This window comes from Microtus ochrogaster, linkage group LG9 (genome assembly GCF_000317375.1).
Source record: "Microtus ochrogaster isolate Prairie Vole_2 linkage group LG9, MicOch1.0, whole genome shotgun sequence".
Classification (NCBI taxonomy): Eukaryota; Metazoa; Chordata; class Mammalia; order Rodentia; family Cricetidae; genus Microtus; species Microtus ochrogaster.
Window position 1 is genome coordinate 6,156,809 of NC_022034.1, and position 14,466 is coordinate 6,171,274.

The following is a 14,466-nucleotide window of genomic DNA, read 5'->3' on the forward strand; positions in this document are numbered from 1 at the left end:
CCTGTAGACAGGATGCTGCAGCCAGAGACGGCTTGTCCTGTAGACAGGATGCTGAATCCTTCAGGACATGGTGTTTTCACTTGTCCACTATGACACTGAGTGTTTCAAGTTTTTCATCTGAGAATAAAAATACCCATGTGGACATGTCCACTGGATATGTGGACACCAGTGTCTGTTATGACTTCACTTCATGCAAGCACTCTGTGGACTCCCACACATGCTATCTGGCTCACTGTCATCATCACCTCTGTGACCCCACTGTTGTGTTGATCAAGAGGCTTCGGATACACCAGACTAGATACCCACCCAAACATGCACAGACCCAAGTGAGTTATAGGGAGTTTAAATTTGGGAGTGCTTGTTATGATAGTGGCCTTTAGATAATAAGAAAAATGTAAGTTAAAATCTGTTCACTTCAGTGCTATGTGTATATTTGCCTAATGATTTTAGTGAGCACTTAATTATCTGGCATTCTTATTTGGGTGTTTTTAACTTAAAAATGAAATACAGTGCCCATCTGTCTTTGTGAAGACTGAAGGCCCCACAGATGTTTTTACAGGGGTACAGCCACGAACCTATCTGCAGCCAGTGGCGAAAACTGGAACCTCCTGAGTATGCTGTGGGTCAAAGCCACACATTATACTGTTGTGTTTATGGCAAAGGCTGGTGCACGAGTCTCACTGTAGAATCCGTGATGTCATTTTCTTCCATTGAGACTGGTTTCTCCCTTCTTTTTATTGCTTTGGCAGCCACAAAAGCCGACGGATTTGCACTGTACTTCCTTGGAGAGTGCAATAATGTAAGTATCTATATTTAGATCTCTGTGCTCTAGATAAGAAATCCTCACGAGTGCTCTAAGAATCTGCTGTCCTGCAAACAGCGGGCATGTCGTCATGACCCCCTCCAGGCTCACTTGTGCTTGGCTTGCACGTACAGCTACTGCCTGTCCGGAACGGCCCAGCAGCAGACAGGCCTAACATGCAATTGACTTGTATATTCTTGCTTGGGTTTATAGTATCCTGTACCATGTGTGATATTTCTAGAATGCGTGTTTCCTATGAAAGTTACTTCAGTCCTGTGGGCAGCAATGCCACAGAGGAGGACTGTGCTGTGTCCCTTCTGCCCTTCCTCTACCTCAGAGTAAATAAGAAAAATCGGTTCACGTCGTATGAGTTTTCTAAGGGTTTGAAAGGTGAGTGTGTCCAAAGCACTGAGGTGGGGAAGCTAAGCCTGGGTCTGAGCCTCTCTGACTCTGTGGCTGTTCCTGGATTTCTGTTGGAGTACATGTGACAACCTGTGGTCACGTGCAGCACACATGCATGCAGATGCATTTTTCCAACTTCAGTATTGGGGCCTCGTTTGTTACGTCATCACAGCAATCTTAATTCTTTTTTATAGCAGTTCATTCAGAAGCTCATGAGGTAAATGTACGGCTTTTATGAGTTAGGCTGCACCAGTGCGACTTATGGTGGGGGGTTGCAGTCTGATTCCCGTGTTCTTGAGTAACTCTGTAGCGTTGATGTTATAGAGCATGTTAGCATGAAGGGATCTGCGATGTGTCGGTTGCCATTCCTGTCCAGTGTAGCAATGCAGTGAGAGCTCTTGCATGCAGCCTTGGTTGGTTGGCTCCCCTCATAACTGGTCCTCTCTCTGTCCGTAGCCCTTGCTGGCCGTGTGATGTGATAGTTCATTAATATTTTACTAATGTCTCTCTTCCTGACATCAAAGTTCCTGTGGGCTGAGGACCTTTGTGAGCGTAGCCCCTCCCCTGCGTCTGTCAAAGGAACAGTCAGACAAGAGTGTTCAGGAAAGTGTTCATGCAGACTTTAGTCAACTTTGAATGCTTGAAACTGTACTGCAGACTATAGTGTTTACGATGGCTAAGCCATGAAAATAAACAGCTATGTTTTCCCTGCTCATTTAAAATTGTTTTTAAAAATTGTGGAGATGGTCTTTTAATTTCAGATTAAAATCTTATTTTAACCTGCATGTAAACATTTAGAAGGATCATGTCAGCAAGGTGTGCCATATGAACCCTAGCTGGCTAGCTGTGTCCAGCCGCCAAAGCCAAATGTAGAACTTCACACTCACAAGTGACCGAATGGGGACTCAGTGGGTCTTCTCTGTGCTAAAACTTGGATCCTGAATGTGGCGCCAGCTGTTCACCTGAACAAATGGGACAGGCATTGATCCGAGCTGCCACTGAGGCAGAGAGGACAGGAGAGCTACGTGTGAGTTCCCCCGAGGCTCCGTGTGGCTGACGCGCAAGTCACGGGTGCCGACTTAACTGGAGTTAGATTCTCAAGCGCCTCTGGTCAGTCACGTGGCTGTTGTTGACTTTTATGATAGCCTTCTCAGAGACGACTTGAAAAAGATGTCTGGTGTGCAGCCCTCTCCGTGTTACTCTGAATGCCTTCACCCTCAGTCTCTCTCACCTTGCTAAGTGCTGGTCTCGGACCCTCTCAGCCTCCGGTCGGATGGGCTCACACACACAGGCTCTCAGGGGCTGACTTTTCACATTCCTCTTCCTTTACATCACAGCGACTTGCACTGGGAGGCTCGCGCATTTAGGCTTCAATTGGTGCCCAAGAAGAAGGCGACCGCGAGGTTTTATTACCTCCCAGAAAACGACTTTCTCAGTCTTCCATATGGCTCTCTCCTTTTTTGCTTAGCATCTTTTGGAGCATCAGGATGTGTGCCTAGAGCGTAGCCTCCTCTCATGTGAAACTCAGATTTCACTGGAGCTTGCTTTAATTTTGAATCTTGTATTTATTTTCTTTCCCCATTTGTAGTCTATAATTTTGTGATCATTTGTTTACCTGATATTTTCGTAGAATAAATGTTTCATTTAGACAGAAACTTTACCAGCCTGACAGGAAAATTCAGGGATCATAAGGACTGTGATTACTCCGTGCCTTCCAGGTAGGGATTGTCTCCTTCACCCAGAACTCCTGTCATAGGAAAATGACCTTCTCAATCCTCCATATGGTTCTTTCCTTTTTTTTTTTTTTGTGCCATCTCTCCTTGATCTTTCCAGCACTGACACACTTGCTCACCTGTTTCATGTGCCCCCACTTATCCACAACAAGATACTTCTGTATCTATTCTTCTTCCAGCTGGTTTGGACCTGCTGTGGAAGCTATTTTCCTGTAATCTCCACTGAGAGTCGGGCCCCCCTCTCTCCCTCTGCCCCTCTCTCCCTGCGCCGTCCGAGTGAGCTACCCATCACAGTGAGGTGGACAGAGTCTCACACATCCTGCTGCAACACTGTTATCTCAGAGTACACCCCCTTCTTTCAGGACTAATTTCAAGGCCATTTTATCTTCTTGTTTTCCTGTCCTGTTGGCCTATGATGGCAGAGCTGTGGCCCACCCTTGCATGTTTGGCAGGGGGTGCTGGTGGGCGCCCCAGGAGAACTGCCTTGCTTACAGTTTTCTTGAGAGGCTCACACATTTAGGCTTTAGTTGGTACCTGAGAAAAAGACAACAGTGGGGTTTTATTACCTCCTAGCATTCCTTAATTACTTCATGTTAGGTTTCTAGGGGACTTTTTTATGATTGTTATTCTCAGCCCAGTGAGACATGTATGTATATTGGCCGGAGAGATGATGGCTTTCTGGTTAAGAACCATTCCTGTTCTCCTGGAAAACTTGAGTTCCATTCCCAGCACCTACACTGGGTTGCTTTCAACTACCCGTTATTCTCGCTGCATGAGACTTGATGCCTTTTCTGGCCTCTGCAGGCATGCATGCACATGCACAAACACTCATGTAGATAATATACATGAGTAAGAAATCATTAAGACTACACTTTTTCCAGCCTCTCTAAAGTTTTAAAACTTTTTTTTCAAGAGTGTAACTTTTCGATCTGATCTCGCTTAGAAGCTGCTTTCCACGGGGAAGTTCTTCTGCACAGCAGTGGCGGTGGCTGCTGCTGCTGCTGCACCTGCTGCTGCTGAGCTCATGCATTCTTTTTGTTCATGAGGCATGGAGCATTGCACATGAGGATTTTCTTAATTTTAAAAATAAAGTTTATTTTCTGTTTGAGAATTTCATACATGCATATAATGCATTTTGATTGACTCCACCCCCTTTGCCTTCCCCTCCAGTTTCTGCTCTGCCCTTCTCTGCACGCACCATTCCTTCCCACCTTGGTGGGCTCTTTACTTAAACCCACTGGTCTGTAGGTTTGTACATGTGCCAATCAGCTGGAGCATGGCAGACACCATCCTTCAGCTATCAGTGGACCGTCAGCTTGTGTACGGGCTTCAGGAGCCTCTTCCCCATGCGTGCTTTGATTTTTGTTGGCTTGATCTCAGGCAGGTCTTATGCACACAGCAATAGTTGCTGTGAGTTTGTGTGTACAAGGTACACATCCAGCTGTTTTCCTGTAGATATCTGCTACCTCCAACTCTTACAAACTTTCTGCGTCCCCAGCCCTGCTTCCACAATGATCCCTAAATCTTAGGGTGGGGATTAAGGGGTATGATACAGCTGTTTCATTTAGTGCTGAGAGTTCCCAGTCTCTTACTTTCAGCATGCCAACAAATTGTAGGCCTCTGTATTAATTGGTCTCTATTATACAAAGAACCTTATTTGATGAGGGTTAATATATACACTAATATCGCGGTTTAAAGATAAGCACTAGGGGGACCGTATTGCTGTGTCCATTCAGCGGAATAATCCTATCAGGTTCCCCTAGGGCCTGGCCAGTCTTCATTTTTACGGCCAAGCAACAGCACCAGACATGACTGTGGAATGTGTGTTAAATCCAATCAGAAAATGGTTGGGTACCCCCATTCATGCTGCTATTGCGCCGGTGAGCAGACATTGCCAGGGCTACTGTTAGTGTATTCCCAGGGTTTACACTTAGGTAAGAGAGCTGATTGTTTTTCTCCCCTGCTCGAATGCATGGCATTTTCTAGCACTATGAAAGGTAGCCAGTAAGGATGAGGCTTCAAGGTTAAGACCAGCAAGATTTCTGCATGTGCTGACTCGAGCGTGTGGTGTTTTCAGCACTCGGGTCTTACGATCCAGTTCTGGAGCATAACCAACGCATTGGCAGTAGCCTGTAATGTTTGAGGGTCCAGTGCCCCACTGGTCAGCAATTCCAGAGGATCTCAGTTGTTCCTGGCACTGACTTTTTTATTTGAATCAATGCATCTGAGCTTCCACATTAATAGGCTAAGGACAGAAACCACACGAGCATATTATTAGATGCAAAAGAGGCCTTGCCTTTGACAAAACCCGGCACCCTTTCAGGATGAAAGTCTTGGAGAAGCTAGGGATAAAAAAAGAATCGGGAAAACTCTAACAAGCAAGTGCAAGATTTGCATGATAAAAACTTTAAGACCTAAGAAAGAAATTGAAGAAGACATCAGCAGATGGAAAGATCTCCCATGCTTATGGGTCACCAGGATTAATATAGTGAAAATGGCTGTCCTAGCAAAAGAAACCTACAGATTCAGTTCAACCCCCATCAATATCCCAATACAGTTCTTCACTGACCTCGAAAGCACAGTTTTCAGATCTCTATGGAAACACAAAAGACCCAAGTTAGCCTAAGCCGTCCTGAATTCTAGGAGTGCCGGGCTTGTTTCCAGCCCAGATGTCACATTTTACTACAGGTCTGCAATAATGGGAACAACTCTCTATTGGCATAAAGCAGAGTTGTGGATTAATAGAATGGAATCAGGGACTCATACGCTGACCTGTATACTCCAGCAGCTACCCGATCTTTGTCGAAGAGACAACCTGTGCGCACTGGAGAAAAGACACATCTTCAACAAATGGCACTGGCCAAACTGGATGGCTACACGTAGAACAAACAGATCCTTCTCTTTCACCCTACGCCAGCTGAACTCTAAATGGAGCATCAGCCTTCTCTTCTTCCTTTTCCCCCACAAGGGCTTGCTTGGTGGAGCAGGCTGGTCTAGCGCTCACAGCGTCTTGTCTTCCGACTTAGCCCATGCTTGTCCTACCTCAGCTTCCCGTGTGCTGGAATTAGAGGTGGACCTCACCACTCAGGACAGTCTTTCTAAAACAAAATAAACTTCAAAACAAAAATTACCCATTTCAATCACAGAATTATAAAAAATCAACCGGAACAGACTTCCACAGAGACCTTAGCTGATCAGTAGACACCAAGGGTTAGATAAGGTGGGACAAGGCACACACCCCTGTGTCTGGGAAGCTTTACTTTCCATCTTTATAGACAGGCCAGTAGAGATGGCTTCTTTCTAAAATCGGCACCAATGAGAAATATAATCTGTGAGTGGAATTCGGTTCTGGTAACCAAATCTGACGTCCAGGTACTTCTTGCCAGAGGAAGCAAACAAAGCAGAGAAAGTGAAGCAGAAGATAGAAGCCAACAAAAACTAAGACCAAAGGTACCACGTGGTTGGAATCTTATGTATTGCCTAACCACTGTAAAGCTACCTAGGCTGCCATGTCATGCCAGCTCTTAAGACGAGGAACAACCTGAACTTGCTGAGTCAAGTCGTGTGAAAGCCAAAACAGAACCGGTGTCTTCTCAGGAAAAGAGCAGAGACCCACACCACAGCCCAGGAGCGCTTCACTGGAGATGGTCAGCCAGGGAGAGAAGTTCTTATTCCGAAGGAGGCGTCTGCAGCTATGCTGGAGCTGTAACAAGGTTTATACACTGGATACTTAGTGTGTTGCAGTTTGTAAGGGGAGCAGCCTGCCCCCCCCCACAGTTGTTGACCGAAGAGGCAGCTCGCGGAGGCCAAGCTCTTGCTAAGTACCAGAGAACTGGGCTACTGTGTCGGGTTTTAAAAGCCCTGAGTCAGGTGCCTAAGCTGTGACCTTTTCAGGAAGAGCCCCCCAGGCCCTTCTACCCAATGCAGTCTCTGGTAAGAAGATAGATTGTTGCCTTGAAACTACTTAATCTATTATTGTTATTATTATTATTATTATTATTATAATCATTATTAAATTTTACTCTAAAGCAATGAAGGATACATTCATAGAATGTTGTTTCTTGGGTACAAATTGGGGTGGAAATGGAAAAGCAGGGAAACGCAGTGTTTATGTTAGGACATAAAGCCACAGCCAGAAACTGGTGCCTTTCTTATATTTAGCACCTAGTAGTTTACTCTCATTGTGATGTTTTTCATTCAACTGTGGAGTAAATTCTAACCAACATTAAAAAGCGCCTTTGCCTTCCCTGTTAGACATTCCTGGGACCTTGGTTCCTGCTTCCATTCAGCCGCCTCCATCTAAATTTGCTTCCTAGCACTGCCATCTAGTGGCTCAAATGGAGAATAGCACAAAAACCTGGGTTTTGTCTTGTCCCTAGTGATTTTTTTCCCTTTGGTTTTGTTTTTAAGTTTCACCTCCTATTTAATTTTTAAAAGTCTTTAAAATTTAGCTTGCTAAGAGCGAGACCGAGAAGATCAACATTAAAATGAAATTTCATGAATGAAGTGATCTTTGAATTATTTGTTTCAGAAAATGTCTGGTGTGTTTATTTGCCCCAAACAGTCTGGGTGGTGGATATCAATAAGACAGATTTCCCTGCTTCATTTAAATGGTATTATGTTTTTGTAAATTGTATTAATTTATAATTATTCCATTAATTATATTTGTCTATTTACTTGTACATTTCTATAGATTTATTTCTCCAGTACACACACACACACACACACACACACACACACACACACACGTAATTTTCACATTTTTTCCCCTTCATTGAGCCCAGTATCTTGGTACCAATTTTATTCAGTTTAGACTATCTATCTACATTTATATTTATATCTGCTTTTATCTCACAAATGCTGGCGGGCTCAGGACGTTGCTCTAACTGAAGAGCTAGCTCTCTGCTCGCCCCTTGCTCCCTGGCACAGCCTCGTGCTGGTGGGCAGTGAGTCAGTTGCCCTGGGAAACATGGAGGAGGTTGAGGCACTGAGTGTCGGGCCTTGCTTTGTGTTTAGATTTCTAACCTCTGAAGTGTTCTTGTGCCACTAAGTTGTTTATACAAACTCAGTGTAGGGATTGATTTTGGAGAGCCCAGCACTAGATGTCATAGGAGAGTAGCTGTGACTATATGTAAGGAGTATTGATAGTGCATAAAATACTGCCTGGGGGTATTCATCTGTGCAGAAAATGAAGGTAGTATTTTACTATCTTCTTTCCCCTGAGAAAGGGTTTCTCTGTGTTCCCCGCTTATCTAGAACTTGCTCTATAGACCAGGCTGGCCTTGAACTCGTAGCGATCCACCGGCCTCTGCCTCCCTGAGAGCTCGGATCAAAGGCATGCGCCACCACCGCCCAGCTGGATTTTGCTGTCTTAAAGTGCAAATAACCTACTCACAGCCTTAGCTCAAAACTTCTATTGATCTTGAAAAATAAAACCTCCCTTTCCCCTGCCCATATCTTTAGTCTTGTTCTACCCTGTCATTTGTTTATTGATTCAGTACAGCAGACTCATCGGGAAGAATGCTTAGTCTATTTCATAAAGAATTACTATCTTTAAATACCAAGAACTAAGGCAAGAGTCACTTGGCCATGTCACACACGGAACACATAAGCGCAGGCCTTTCTCCTAGCCTTTTTCTGGGGAGTACAGAATTCAGTGGGGCTTCCCCACACTGGGCTGTGTAAAGCTCAGCCCTACCTGGAAGTTCTACCTCTGCCTTTCCCCCACCCCCACCCCGGAGATAGGGTTTCTCTTTGTATAACAGCCCTGGTTGTCTGGAACCTGCTCTACAGACCAGGCTGGCTTCAAACTCACAGAGACCCGCCTCCGCCTCCCGAGTGCTGGGATTAAAAGTGTGCGCCACCACCACCTGGCCCGTGGAATTTATTTAATGACATTTTTGTTTGTTTGTAATAGCAGCTCTCTATACTTCATTCAATTTGTAAAAATCATGAAGATTGTACTACCGTCCCCAGACAGGTCATTCCATCAATGACTGACCCATAGTCAGAAACACAGGGTGCTTTTGAACAGGTGGCGTGTGTTGAGTTAAAAAGAAGGATGGAGAGTCAGTGAGGTGGCTCAGAGGGTCAGAACTTCTGCCGCCAAGGCTAAAGTCCTGAGTTCAACGTCAAGGCCCACACACAGGCACGAGGGGAGAACTCTCTCCCACGGGTTTGTCCAGTTCCTCCATATACATCCAGGATACAGCCCTCAACGGTCACACATAGGATAAATAAAGAAATCCAGGAAAAACTAAGAAGAGAGAAAAGAGCTGGGGGACCCTCACACAGACGAGAGGAGTCAGCCATGAAGATGGTCTCTGGGCTTCTGTCCTGAGCCGGTAGCCTGCACCCCTCTGTCCTGAGCCGGTGGCCTGCATCCCTCTGTCCTGAGTCAGCCTCCACCCCTCTCTCCTGAGCCGGTGGCCTGTGCCTTCTGTCCTGAGTTGGCCTGTGTCCCTCTGTTCTGAGCCCGTGGCCTGCATCTCTCTGTCCTGAGCTGGTCTGCCCCTCTGTCCTGAGCTGGTCTGCCCCTCTGTCCTGAGCTCTTGGCTTTCTTATATTGCAGTATTTTCATGATTTTGATAGAAATATTTCTATGTATATAGTGTATGAAATCACAAACTTGTTGGTAAAGCCAGTATATTCCCCACTGTAAAGGATTACTCTTCCGTAATTATCCCTATGGTGTTTTCAAATTTTAGCAATTATGTGAACATTCCGTAGTCTTCTCTTTTGAGCAAGTCCCATCTATGGGATGGCTTTCCATGGGCACAGCTTGCCTGAACCTTTTACATCATATACACACCCTCTACCCATGACTGCCCGGGAGTGTGGGGATGTGCGAGATCTGTGAGGTCAGGACTTTGCCGTGAAGGCTTAATTAAGGATGTGGTCCAGGGGCTAATTGCTAGGTCTCTCAAAAAAAAAATATGTGCATTGTCTGTCTTTAGAGTGAACGACTACAACCTAAAACAAGAGAAAATGTAAAGCTTCCTTTGGACGTTTGCTCTAGAACATCCTTTCTGTTAGACCCTTCGTGGCCCCTTCTTTGTCCAATCACGGAGTTAAACCCAAGTTCCTCCCCTGCTGCCATCTTTTATGGGGAAAGTCGGATGCCCAGAGCCTGGCTCATCATCACTGTCATCCCGAATGTGAAAAGTTGCTGCCTGTTCTTGCTTTTCTTCTTGCTAAATACACTGTGGTCTTTGTTTTTCTCTTGCGATCGTCTCTTCCTCCTCTCCTCCCATAATGCTCTGCTCCTCCGTCTGGAGAAAGAAGGACTACTGACTGTCAGTAACCCCTAGTGCCATGACAGCCTCCTTCCCTCAGGGCCACCATCCAAGCAGATAGTAGAATTCTCCTAAGTTTAAATGCAGCAGCACCTCCGGGGTGAGCACTTCCCTGTGAATTCTTGGCCAGGGAGGACCCTAAACAAGACAGTTGGTAGCTACTATTGTCGGTTTTCCACCAGCACTAAATGGTGTGACAACCATAAGACACAGATAAATCAGGCAGGAACTGAGCTGGAAGCATCCTCCCTGCTGGCTGTCCCTCACCGGCCCAGAAGGTGCCATACAGGCTGTCAGAAGAGTGGAAGAGTCCTCGGCAGCCTCACTCACCTGCTAGGGTCCTGGGCCAGGCCGGGAAGCTGCTGTTGCTGTTTTGCTCCATGCATGTGAAATACCCATCAAATGGCCATCTACAAGCTGTCAATTCAGCGCTCCCTTCCTCTTTGGTCAGAGAAACTTCTCTGCAGTGAACAGAGCCTCAGAACTGGTTCACGTGTAGTGAAGAGGATCCAGGGGGGAGATACAGGAGCACTGGGAAGCTCCAAGGCTGTACCGAATTAACACATGCTGACAGTTTTTTAAAGTAGGTCTAATTCTAGCCTTTAAAAAAACTAGGATGAGCCATCATTTCTCATCTAATCCATTCTCATCTCTGAGTGTGCTCAAGCATACGGGGCGACACCCTATCAACAGAACTGTTTGAATATCTCTTCCACATGCGCTCTGTTGGGTAGCAGATACTCCTGAAGCTTAGGTCTCTTTCTCGGTGCTGGGAGACACAAGTCTTGAATGTAGCTCCTGGCCCTGTTTTTTGTTTGTTTGTTTGTTTGTTTTGTTTTGTATTTTGAGACAGGGTTTCTCTGTAGCTTTGGAACCTGTCCTGGAACTAGCTCTTGTAGACCAGGCTAGCCTCGAGCTTAGAAATCTGCCTGCTTCTGCTTCCAGAGTGCTGGAATTAAAGGCGTGCACCACCACCGCCAGGCCCTGTCATTTTTAAACTGGCAGAGTTAGGACAACTCTCAGTTCTGCTCTGCTCTTCCATCTCTTCTCCCCTCCCCTTCCCCCTTTTTCCTGCTCCCTTTCTTCCCCTCCCTCCCTCTCTCCTTTCCTGTTGGCTTAACCAAGAATCTTAAACTTGTAGAAGTCTTTGTCCTGTGAGCAGAAGGCAGCTGAGGAGCAAAGTTGAAAGCTTGGAAAGCAAGCGTCCGTGGATAAGTCATTAGTGGAGCTCAGTCTCCAGATAGAGAGAGCTTCCTCAGTCAGTGTAGTACTGACCATGACAGGGTAGGCGACGTGGGCCAGCTGACACGGCTGCTTTATCTGTAAGGTGGAAGTAAGGCGTTCAGTAGAGTTTCCCAGAACACACAGCAAAGTTCAAATTGGGTGGATAGCCATGTTACAACTTCTATGATTAGAATATGATTTAAACATTTTATTAAGTGGAAAATAATTTAGAACATGGCTAGATTTGTCAAAATGATTGATTCTAACATTCTTAGGAGTGGATTTGCCAAAAATCTTTACCCAGAGTCACTCCAATGAGAGGAGATCTTGTAAGAGTAGCCATGCCTCTGCAGTGAGGACAGGGCCTTCTTAATTCATGGTACCCCGAATCTACAGTTCCAGCTCGAGCCGTGTGAGTGATAGGGTCTCAGAGCAGTGTTCTGAGACGGTGGGAAGGCAGTGACTGTCACTAAGCCCCTGACTTAGCATGGATTGTTTGGCATGGTAGAGTCGAGGGTCTCGTAGCAAGATGCCATCTTCATTCCACGCCATGTCTTGTTCCCAAGAGGAGGCTAACGTGAGCATTTCTGTGCCTGTAATGTTTGTGAATTCTGATGCCAAACGTGCATTCCATGTGAAGCAGGAACAAGACTTGGCTTTAGGTTCCCTGTCTGCTCCCCATGAAAGCTTGCATCACCCGCAATTTTTCCTGTGCCTGGCTCCCAGACTTTATGGGGCCTAATTAGGTAACACTCTGACTCTGCTCTGGAGCCTTGTAAATATTGGGCAAAGGCGGGGATCATCACCTAAATCGTCATCTTTTCTTCTTCCTAGAGTCTGTGTGTGTTCACACCGCCTGGAATGAAGGAAGGTCAACCCCGGCTTATCCCTGCCGGACCCATCACCCAGGGCACCACCATCTCTGCTTATGTGGCCAAGTCCAGGAAAACGCTGCTTGTGGAGGACATTCTTGGGGTAGGGTGCTTTGACTCTCATGGTCTCAGGGTTTAATTGAAAAGAGGATACATTATTTTGATCTTAGTTAATTTGTTTCGAAATGAATTATAAATGCGTTAAAAGAAGATGCAGGCCAATGAACGAATTTGCTCATAGTTTAGCTTTTATGTTCAGAAAAATCACACCAGTTGTGCTTGCTGTGAGATGGCCCTCTTATTTCAGCACACGCCACCATGGCTAACCAGAATAAGATGTCAGTAGCTATGCGAATAGCCAGCGCCTGCCTGGTGAGTCATGTCAACGCTGCTGCAGGACCTACTGTCCCACGTGAAGGGTGTCCTTCAGTGGCCAGTTCTCGGGAGTCTAAGGTTGGCCATTCTGTTGAGGCAGGCTTGTAGGCTTCTGGGTAATAAAAGACAGAAGCCAGCTGGCCATGAGTCAGGTGTGGCTACTTTCCAGCCACCTCAAGTCTGCTGGTTCTTCTCGCTCCTCACCTGTGAGGCCAGCATGGCAGAGTCTGATGTCAGGTCTCCAACCACTGTTGGCGTCTCGTTCCCTGCCTTCCCACCAGCCAGAGTAGCAATCACAAGAGCAGGCCTGCACCCTTTCTGAGCCTCCTCAGTGACAGAGGGTACCAGCAAAGATGTGGCTGCCAAGAGAGATGACAGACAGATCCTCGGTGCAGTCTCTCAAGTGTGTTCAGGCAGATGTCTGATGAATGTCACTGCAGGGGATGTAGGCTTCATAGGTGACAAATACACGCAGAAACACACGCAGAAGGAGCTTGTTCTGTGAAACGGTTGAACCGGAGACTTGGAACCTGGCTTCTGTTTTTTGGGGTTTTGGTTTATTTTTTTTCTGTCAATGACTTACCTAGAACGAATTAAGTGTTGCTTTATTGAAGAAGAAAGAAAGGAAGGGTCTAAAGTGGGGGTGGGGGAGGCAGGAAGAATCATCTGAAAATGCTCTGTCCTGGGTACAGCAGTTCAAAGACTGGAAGCCACATGAACACATTCACGTCTCTCTTGATTCAGGAAGGGTTTTCTGGGTTCCATTTGCTTTCCGCAGATGGTAGAAACCAAATGTATAGAATTGCCGTCTTGATAGTAATCATTTTCTTTGCCCTGTTCTGGCTTGTAGAAATTTTAGCTAAGATAGAATATTATTAAGTCAAACCCACTTTAATTGTAATGATAACTGGTTGATAATGGATGGCTTGAAAGCATACCTTGGGCTCTGGAAGTTCAACTCAGATGAAATAGTCAGCATGACCTTAAACACAGAAGGGAAGACATGTTTGTGTACACATGTGTAAACATGGTGTTTGCCTGTGCATACACCTTCAAAGCCTGGGATGGCTCTGGCAGAGCAGGTGAAGGGACCAGTGCCAGACTTGGCGGTAGCCCTTCTCACTCTCACGTGAACTGACAGCCGCTGTTCATGCTTAACGCGTGTACACACAAAGCTAGGATGCTCAGGTCCGAGTCTTCTCTCCTTTGACTTCCAGGATGAGCGGTTTCCAAGAGGCACAGGTCTGGAATCAGGAACTCGAATACAGTCTGTTCTTTGCTTGCCCATCGTCACTGCCATTGGAGACTTGATTGGCATTCTTGAGCTGTACAGGCACTGGGGCAAGGAGGCCTTCTGTCTCAGTCACCAGGAGGTGAGGCTCAAACACTACCCCCGGGGCTGGAGAGGTGGCCCAGGGCTTCAGAGCACTTGCTCTTCTCACAGAGGACTGGGTTCATTTCCCAGCACCCACATGATGGCTCACAACTGTCTGTAACTCCAGCCAGGGGCTTAGACACCCTCTTCTGGCAAGCACACATGTGGCATGCAGGCAAAAAAACCTGTACTGTGAGGTACACGTATGCATTTAAAAAACAGTTTAAAAATGTATTTGGCCCCCCGCCCCCAACGGGGGCACCCGCCAGTGCTAAGTGCATGCGTGAATGGATGTGCATGCATGAATGGATGTGCATGTGTGATGGATGTGCATGCGTGGTGGATGTGCACACGTGAATGGATGTGCACACGTGAATGGATGTGCATA

The 14,466-nt window shown here is 46.2% G+C and overlaps 1 protein-coding gene across 4 annotated transcripts in view; it reads left to right on the top strand.

The window, feature by feature from the left end:
• The window catches only part of Pde10a (phosphodiesterase 10A), a 444,083-nt gene that overhangs the window by 383,785 nt on the left and 45,832 nt on the right, over positions 1–14,466 (top strand). For all 4 annotated transcript variants that reach the window (XM_026787449.1, XM_026787447.1, XM_026787448.1 and 1 more), the window contains 3 exons: positions 750–799; positions 12,291–12,431; positions 13,921–14,076. In XM_026787449.1, the coding sequence (XP_026643250.1) occupies positions 750–799; positions 12,291–12,431; positions 13,921–14,076 (347 nt within the window). The remainder of the gene's footprint in view (positions 1–749; positions 800–12,290; positions 12,432–13,920; positions 14,077–14,466) is intronic.